The sequence below is a fragment of the Phaethon lepturus genome, unplaced genomic scaffold (assembly GCF_000687285.1).
Source record: "Phaethon lepturus isolate BGI_N335 unplaced genomic scaffold, ASM68728v1 scaffold48288, whole genome shotgun sequence".
In the NCBI taxonomy this organism is placed as follows: Eukaryota; Metazoa; Chordata; class Aves; order Phaethontiformes; family Phaethontidae; genus Phaethon; species Phaethon lepturus.
This window is the reverse complement of record NW_010557907.1, coordinates 102,361-111,790: the sequence shown is the minus strand read 5'-3', so window position 1 is coordinate 111,790 and position 9,430 is coordinate 102,361. Positions and strand designations below refer to the sequence as shown.

The 9,430-nt window shown below is 42.1% G+C and overlaps 1 protein-coding gene across 1 annotated transcript in view; it reads right to left on the bottom strand.

Moving 5' to 3' along the window:
• LOC104625292 (vascular endothelial growth factor receptor kdr-like) overlaps positions 1–9,430 on the bottom strand; it is a 125,047-nt gene that overhangs the window by 21,856 nt on the left and 93,761 nt on the right. The window contains exons 19-23 of the mRNA XM_010292881.1: positions 8,341–8,445; positions 5,832–5,945; positions 2,372–2,460; positions 924–1,089; positions 318–415 (exon numbers count right to left, since the gene is read on the bottom strand). Of these exons, the coding sequence (XP_010291183.1) occupies positions 318–415; positions 924–1,089; positions 2,372–2,460; positions 5,832–5,945; positions 8,341–8,445 (572 nt within the window). The remainder of the gene's footprint in view (positions 1–317; positions 416–923; positions 1,090–2,371; positions 2,461–5,831; positions 5,946–8,340; positions 8,446–9,430) is intronic.

Genomic DNA, 9,430 nt, shown 5'->3' with positions numbered 1-9,430 from the left:
TTTCCCTAGGAGAAGTCTTTTCTGCATTTTTTATGAGGCTGTTCTGCAAATTGTTTTACAATCTGTATTCACTCCTCCTATCTCCACTCTCATGTTACAGATGCCAGTCCTTGTAGCCAAGAACATGATGGATACTCCTTCACAAGTCCTTCAGTGCTACTTACTGCTTAACCACCAGAGCTAATATGATCTCCAACACTTCAATATAAAATGCAAAAAGCAGATTACTCAGGCTCAAAAGTATATTTGGATTTCTTCATATCAGATACTCATGATTCTGTGAAAGAAGCTCAGCCCTGACGTTTTAATAAGCTCACTTTTCGGGAGGCGAGAAACTCCATGCCTTTTGCCACTTGGAAGCTATAGCAAATCAGATCCTCCAAAGTCAGGGGCCGCTTGTACAGATCCTCAGCATCTAGGAAAGATCACAGACATGGCAAAACACTAGAGCAACAGCTCCAAGCCTTTTTAGCACGGGTGCCACTTGCATGCTAATGACCCCAGCCCTGCATCTGAGTATTGTTACATGAGTTCTCTACCTAGAGACAGAAGATCAGATGATTAAAAAAATTCCATCCAGCATTAATCATGTCATTTAGCTATGGGGAAAACAACATGTGTGGATAAGAGTGAGGGAAAATATAGTGAGCAAGTGATGAGACTGGGGACAGACTGGCCCCACAAATCTTCTGGTAAGATATTGCTATTACTCCTTTTACATAACAGGAGGAGCTTTTATATGCATACATTATTGCAAATCTCTTTTTGGGAGAATGTTGGAGTGGGGCACAGGCAAGAGAAAGAATTTGTCATTTCAGTCAAGCTGCATAAGGGCTGTAAAGTGTGTGACAGTGTGTGTGGCACTAGCCAAGTAACAGAAATCTTTACAACAAAAGATCTGGGAGTAGGTAGTTTTCTTTTACCTTCTTCATCATCTTCTGAATCGCTGTAACTCTTATCTTCAATAAAGCCTGAGCTGGCAGAGCTTCCTGTACTGGCTACGCTCTCAAGGCGCCTCTTGATCAGTTCGGTCAAATCACTGTTGGACTCATCCAGACTTTTCTCTGCTTGGTCAGAGTTCTCCTGGGACTAGAAATGGTACAAAACTGGTTTTTAGCTTTGGATGATGCAGTGCCTGGGGATTGAAAGTATGTAACAGAATGGCATACGGAAAAAGTGTCCTCTCAAAATGAGCTCAAAACATGTTTGAACATGATGTTCCCTGAAGAGCAGAACTAATGAAGCCTGGTTTCCTGGTTTTTTAATACAGAACCTCCCATTTTACTGATAGCAATAATCCACCATAAAAGTTAGCTGGAAGCTGGCCAGGTGAGACTGATAGATGAGCAGAGAGATACTGTAGTTCTGTACTTCTTGCTTTCTTAGGAAACCATGCTAAATATCACAGTTCTGTGCATGATGTGCGCTGAAATGCATCTGTCTCACCCTATCCTGGGGAGCGAGACATAACCAGTCCCTGCAATTCATAAAAACAATGGTGAGAAAAGAAATTTTGAGTGACTGTACCAGGAAAATCTCCTTCTCTTACACAAAGTACCTTACGTAATTTTGTGCCTGTACACAATAGCTGTAATAATAATAATAGAATCATCCTGGAAAATAATCTTGGGGAGGCTTCAGTTTCTGGCAGGGCTTAGATCAGAGAGCCTTTTCAATGCAGTATTTTCACAACAAGGAGGTAGTCCCCTCCTCTCCCCATTGCTGATTTCTGGCCTCCTGTGCCTTCCCCCATATCCTAGCCCAATTTGTGCTAGTACAAGTGTTTGTGTGGATGCAGACAACTGTTTGGAAACCAAAACCATTTGGTTATTTTTAATATGGACCATGTTTGTGATCCAGTTCACTGCATACAGCACATACTTTTACGTTGGTACAGGGGAAAGGAGAACAGAGAAGATGAGGATGAGCAGATGATGGAAGGCTGAGCTGCTTTCAGTAGCTGGCGTGGGATGGGCCTAGAAACAAAAATCCCTTGCATTTTGGGAGGGTTCACCTTCTAGTTCAGTTAATACTAGTTTTTCATTACGACTTCGTTGCCGCCCCTTGTGCTGGGTAATATCTCGCAAGTAATTCCCCTCCTCTCTCAAATGAACAAGAGTGCTTGGGTATTTGCAACTAATGCTTTAGGTAGGTGCTAGAAAACTAGAGGATGGGAGTGAGATCCTACAGGGAAAAAAGTTTCCTTTTCTTGCTTCTACAAACTGAAATGTGATGAGAAAGTAAAGTGCCTATATAAGTGCCTATATAAATACCAAACTGTCTCAGTGCCAATGCAGAACAAAATCCAACTTGTGGTCAGTGGTTGTTAATTCTCTGCCTTGTGACTATGAGAAGCCTGTCATTTTTTTACCTTGTATGCAATGAAATCTCCTCGTTTTCCTCTTAGATAGTTGGACAGATTTCCATATTTGCAATATTCTACTATGACCATTAAAGGACCTAAAAAGACAGTGAAAGTGAAATAAGTTTTGAAGCACTGCAAAACACTTAATACTACCTTATCCTCACAAATCCTCTTCAAAATAAACAAATACTGTCATTCCTGTTACACAGATGAGGAAATTAGGAAATGGAGAAGTGGCACTGCAGAAGCACACAACCAGTAGTGGGTATGGAGAGAAGGGGCTACAGTACTGAATCTTATTTTTCCCCATTAGATGATAACAATTGGTTTTTATTCCTTATTTATAAACAAAGGAAAATTCAGAATGATAAATAAGAATATATAATACTCTATACATAAGTCCATAGCGTTGAGCAGTCTTCATTTTTCTCTGCTGCCTTCACAATTGTTTGTTTTGGCTGGAGCTGATGCCACTAGAGGCAATAAAAGGACGCAGGATCATAGACAGATCGAAATCAAAAGTTGCAAAAATATTTAGTCTGAAGTTTTTGAAAACCTAGAAAGTCCTATAATTTTCTTCCTTCTTATTCCTGTGCAAACTACTGTAGAGTTCAGTGCAATTGCTGCTTTTATACAGTTACATGTATTTTTAAGATGTGCTTGAAAATTATTTAGCATAATCTCTGCTTTTTGTAATCATTAAATGTAAGATAAGGTGAAATAGTGGGACTAGAATGTATACCAACACGTATTATTATCAATCCTAAGCAACCAGACTTTCATGTCCAGAAACCTTTATCTGCCTAGAAGGTCTGTAGTTCAGGCTTAAGAGTTTGAGCTTCAAAGGAAAAGTGCCGAGAGCTGCACTTGGCTGTTCAGGAAGGAGGCAGCTCTAAGCAGCACTTTTGTCTGGCCGTATCAGAAATGTGCATACGGACTTGTCTGCCCCCTTGGTCCAGTCTGATGTGTCCAATATTGACTGAACAGGCTGAGAGCAGGGCTGCAAGGGAGAGTGGAGGGGCTGAGGAGGGAAGAGTGAACCTTAGAGATTCTGATTGCTGCATCCTGTCTGAGACGGGCTGATGAGTACCTCTTAGAAGCAGATCATCCCATTGAAAGGGAAGCGGAGAATTCTAGCAATAGTAACCACTAACTTGCCGATAATGACATTGCATATTTCTGCCGGGCTCTTTATTTGTACAAGTCCTACAGCACTGCTAGATTGAACACACACCTTTGGGCAGTCCAGGACTTCCAGTTCCTATTGACTACAGCTGTAATGTGTTCAGCACCCGAGTACACTGTACCAGTGACTGCACAAACACAACTTGCCCAAAATCAGAGCTGTCAGTGGTGCTACTGCTGACCGCACAACACCGCTCGCTTGGGCTTAAAGGCAGCGGTGCAGGGATCTGGCAGTGCACAAGAGATCTCTGGGGGACATCGTTCTGAAGAACCTAAAGTTGAATGTCCCTCATGGATGACCTAAGGAAATGCAGATTCCACTACAGCTTTAAAGCTCCAGTTAGTGATTTATTCATGTTTTTGAAGTGCTTCCTAGACACGGCCTCTCCATATTTTATTTCCTTATTGTAAAGCATATACTATGCATTAGTTCTAACTGCTTAGCATCGGACACTCAGCCAAGGTGTTAAAATTTGTTATTTCTTATATTGTTAAAATAGTATATGTGCATACTTAATATCAGTCTTCATCAGGAATACCGTTACATGGTTACAGAAAACCTCAGAGGAGGGAGAAAGCACTGTATTCTGCAATGGCATTTTAATAGTAACTCTTATCCCAGTGTCTGTCTTGAGAGCTCAAGGCTATTTTTCTTTAGTCTGCGGTTGCATTGCTCAAAGGTAAGCAAACCAGCGCCTGCCTAGAGGCTCCTCAGTGCCCAGCGAGGCCATGCTGTGATGCTCTGCTCCATCCACTGCTCTCCAGAGTAGTCAGTGGTTTTCCTAGGCAGCTAGCAGGGAAGAGTGAGGGTTACCTCTTCACCGAGGAGGGCAATCAGGATGGAGCAGGCTGGAGAATGGGAAACTGAGGGAATCCCGGGAGAAAAAGCTCCTTAGAGATTGCACAATCGCAGTATTTGAGTTACTGAGATGTGTTTTACAGTGCAACTAGAACTCTGTGGCTGAATTACTGCTTTGGTTAAAAACTATTGACCTTTTAGTAATGCTGCCATGTTTTAGGCACCTGTTTGTATTAAGCCACCTCATTGACTTCACAGGAGAGGAGAGTCACCAGCATTAATAATGTTACTTCCCCTCTACTCACAGTCCCAAGCAAAGGCTACTTGCTTATGCATCTGAACCTTAAAACCCTCCAGCTAAAGCTGGCCATCCTCCCATACAAGCTTTTGGGGTCTGCAGTGCTACAATTCCTGCAAATTCCCCGTTCATGGCTCTTGGATCACAGCAGTAGGTGTGGTATCTGCTCCTTGAGGAACTGGGAGTATCTTGCTGGAGGAAAGATTTCTTTCCTGTCATCCTACCAGATCTACATCACTGAAGTTTTCTTTTTTCCCCTGTGACTGGACAACTGCATGTTCTTTGGGAAGATGATGGCTTCGGAGTCTCAGATGACAACAGATCTGTGCACCATCTCTCTTTTTCTTTCCCCTTCATTTATTTTACTCTGTGTTTAGGTTTTGTTTTGTTTTTTTTGGTTTTTTTTGTCCTCAGATCTCCTAAATCTGTTCTTTGGGGATTGTTTTGAAGGTTCATTGTAAGCAGTAAAGAGACATCTTGGAGAGTTGCTGCCCTGAAGTTAAAGCGCAGTATAGTAATAGACAAGGATATTTTGTATGGCAGTACGGGAAGGGATGTTTCAGCAACAAAGGTCTAAGATTTATGGAGTCCTTTGTTTAAGTCTGCACTTTGCAACAGATTCTTTGTATGATGTACAGCCAGTTGTGTCAGCTCAGCCTCTTGGAAGTGCATGCTGTTGCACCATTCAGCTCTGGACGGCCTCAGGCTTCCTGTATACTACACCAAATATGCTTGCATTTGCCCAGCAGGAGTGAAGTTCTTGGGAAAGGAGGAGGCCTGAAGCAGCTAAGTGCTCAGCCCGCTGCATCCTCCTGATAAGGCAGGAAGAAGAGGGAGAAGAACTTTTGAAATGATCATTAGTGTCTGTGTAGAGGAATTGGGCACCTAACGGCAAATAAGGATCCTGCCTCCCTTCTGTCCATAATCCCTTTTGTAAATAAGTTTACAGAGAAAAAGAAAATGGAGAAGTGACACCACTGGCTGGGAGAAGTCGTTCAGAAACCATAGATGAGATGTGGCCATATTCTGCAGTAGCAGAAGCTTCCCTATGAGCAGGCAGGTAGAAATGTTTGTGCTTGCATGAACTGCATGTGCATGAGACTTGGACTCCACCACAGAGACATCCAAACACCACTGTATCTGAAAAGTGTTTCTTTGCTCCTTATTTACTGAGGACTTCTTACCTCCAGCTTTGGTGCAGGCTCCCAGCAGGTTGACTACATTCAGATGATGTCCTATATGGATGAGGATCTTCAGTTCAGACATTAAAGCCTTGCATTCATTAGTAGTTGCACATTCTGCTTAAGATAAACAGGAAAAGAAATCATCTTTACACAACAGGATATTTTTAACAGGACACAGCAAGATCCTGTTTATACTTGGAAACAAAACCCACCCAGGTTACTTGCAGTATCTTTGCTTTTCAGACTCTTAAACAGATAATAATTCATCCGTTTCATTGTCTGTTGACCTTTATGAAGTGGAATAACACTTTATCTTTTGGGTGACTCTTCCTTTCTCTAGCATGGGTTATGGTGGGTTACTGTCCCTTAGGAGAGCCCTCCCCCCAAATCAGACACCAGAGAGCCTTTGCAAGGACTGAATTTTGCAAGCTTAGCAAAGAAGCAACCAACCACTCCATGCAACAGTAGCTCACAGAAGAACGTGTTTCTCCATCTGTAATGGTGATGTGCAGTTTAGTAGTATTTCTTTACAATACTTCAGAATATATTTTTCCACAGTACTGAGCAACTCTCCACTGCAGGTTATGGAGGAAACCAACATATCTGTAAGCCGCGTCCCAAAATGTGCTGGGGAATGTACAGCATCACTAAATATCAGCCCTGTGAGACCTCATCAACCCAAGAAATAAATTTTCCAGCAAAGCAGGGGGGGCCGTATTTGTGTGTGAACCATGAACTTGACACTTGATGGAGCACTGGCTAGCTAGTTATACTGTAGTTTCATTCCCTTTTGCTGCCAAAGCTAAGGAAGGCACTCTCAGGCCAGAATGTTGTTCAGATGATGGCTTGTTTCCTCTGCCTTCTTTCCAAAACTTTCATGATGTATTTTAACCAAAAAGGCTGTGTCCTGTTTCCTCTGCTTTTCCCTTGCATCACGTAAGATTTAAATATGAAGAAACAGTTACATAACAGATCGTGTGACAAATGTAAACTCTTTATCTGTTTGTAGAATTCTCCATAACCAAATCTTTCACCAAATTCTGTCACAAAGAAGGAGCTATTCCAAGCCCAAGAGTTCTTCAGTCAGCAGATGGGTGTGTACATGGGTGGTACTACTCCTGACTGACCCTGGCATGAGCTGGAACACATGCCTGGCAAAATCTAAACAGAGGAGCCTCAGAATTGTTTCAGATCATCTTTCACATTAGGTTTTAGCCTTCAAACCAGAACTGATACCAGCCTACTTCATGGAAATGACAGTTAATGCTAGAATTACAGAAATGCAGACATCTCCAGAACCCTTTTTTTTTTCCTGAATGGATTGACTCATGCTAGAGAATCTGCTTTATTCAGGAAAGTCATGAATTATGGGCATGTTAGTTGGGGAGGGACAGGTTAGAGCAGGAGGCTGCTGCCTCCTTTGGGGGAGGAAGGTATAAAATGATGGAGGAACTGTCAAATAGTTTGCTGAATATGTGCAGGCAAGGTAGAGTTGACATGAGGATCAGCTGGGAAGCTCAGTGTGGAAGTGAATGAAAACCCAGAGCTATCCAGGGCAGTACGTTTTGAATGGAGAAGGGAGTGTGTCTGGATCAGGGGCTTCTAGAATATTTCAGGGATCTGGAGATGGGCATGGAATAGAAGAAACAACAGCAGAAGAGAAGATGATCTAAAGATCTACTGACTAAGGCAGAGACTGGAGGCCAGATTCAGAGGGGGTCCAGACAGATGATAAACTGGCGTTTTTGAAATTTCAGAGAGATGGGAAGTAGCAGAGCATCAGGAGAGGCAGGTAGCAAGAGAAGCCAAATACCGTGATAGAGGTTCCTGAATCATGGTATTGCAGGGGTTAGTATTGTCATGCAGCAGCAATGCAGAGCAATGTGGGCTATGAAAAGCCATCCAGTGAGCATTGATTGTACCTTTGAAAAAATCCTAAATGCACAGTTAAAAACCTCCAACCCAAAAGTAGTCAACGTACTGGCTGATACATTTATTCATAAGCTGTCTGCAGAGGCTTTGTATGTAAATACAACGTAAAAGAATAGTCTGCAAGTTCCCCCCTTCCCCACCACTGAATGGTAGAAGCTTTCCTTAATTTCAATAATTGCAAGCAAGTTGTCTCTAATTCACTCCCTTGGCATTGTTTTTTTTTCAGCCCCTTGAACTGTTCTACATCTGGAAGGGCTGTGATCGAAGCCGTAGATCCAATTTCAGACTATCTAATGTAATTACATCTGTAATCTGTTTCTCTCCTAACCCCACAGACCTGGAAGCTGCTGTTTTCCTCCTCTAGGAATACAAGACTTAATCAGCGGCACAGCATGGAGCCTGCTTGTCATTTCCTACACGTTAACATCCACTGTATAATGACTAATTGCTCCCATATGACAAACCCACTCCCTTCTGAACACAATGAACTTGGGACTGGTTTGGAGCTGAGAACTGGAAACCTCATTGCCCACAGGTTCCCTGAGGAGTCTTGTGAGAATCTCAGAGGGATATGTACCTTTAAGCATTTTTACGGCAACTGTTTTGCAGGTTGAAGATTTATCAATGCCAAAAGCAGACGCCTCCACCACCTTCCCAAAAGCACCATGACCCAGTGTTTTACCTAGAGAAGCAAGAGTCAAGAATGAGCCATAGGGGACTTACGACAGTCTGCATCAGGTAAGAGGGAAACATGCATTCTCAGCTATGCAAGAAATACAAGACTCCAGTGCCCAGGCACAATGTACACATAGACCGATAGTCAATAGCAACCTGTATCACATATTTGCAGTATATGGACATAAACGGTATGATTTATATCCATATGACTTCAATGCAATACAGTATGTGATAGCACAGAGTAGAGTAAATAAATCTGTATTCAGCTGAAGGCAAGGCTGAATACATATATATGGCTTAAGGGTAAAAACATTATGTATAGCTGTCCCGAAGCCCAAGAAAGTCAGAGTTTAGGTTAAACATAGGATTGTGGAACCCTGATCTCTTATGAATCACAGTCGTAAGAGCTGGAGATAGCCAGCTAAGGCACTCAGGCAGGCAGAACCCATTAATCCTTCAGTTATTGACATTTATTTGACGTAAAAGCTATACTAAGTGGAATTTAAGATTATAATCTTTCTTTACTTGCCCTTTCACTTGAATTTTCATGCCTGTATTAACTAGTGTGCTCTGAGGGCTCTGACCCACAATGCAGCAGAATACACTGGGCATCATGGTCTGGCGCTTTGGTTCTGCTAGTTTGACCCTATGTCCCACCATCATCTCATTTTCTGTTGTTTCTGTCTGTCTTCGTCCTTCTTCCATGTTTTCCAGCTAAAGCACCAAGAGCGCACACACACAGAGATTTTTTTTTTTACACTCATCATTGCACACAGATGTTACTGTTTCTCCATAGAAACACAACCTGCTTTTTATGTTTTCTTGCTCCATCATCCAGTGAATGGAGCTGTTGAATGAAATTTGGTTTATTTTTTCATGATAGCTCTTTACAACTCAAAGCCAAGTTCAAATGATTGATAAGGAATTGATGAATTGATAGATTTCTTCAAAATAAAATTCACTGAAAGACTGTCAACTTTCAGATTGAC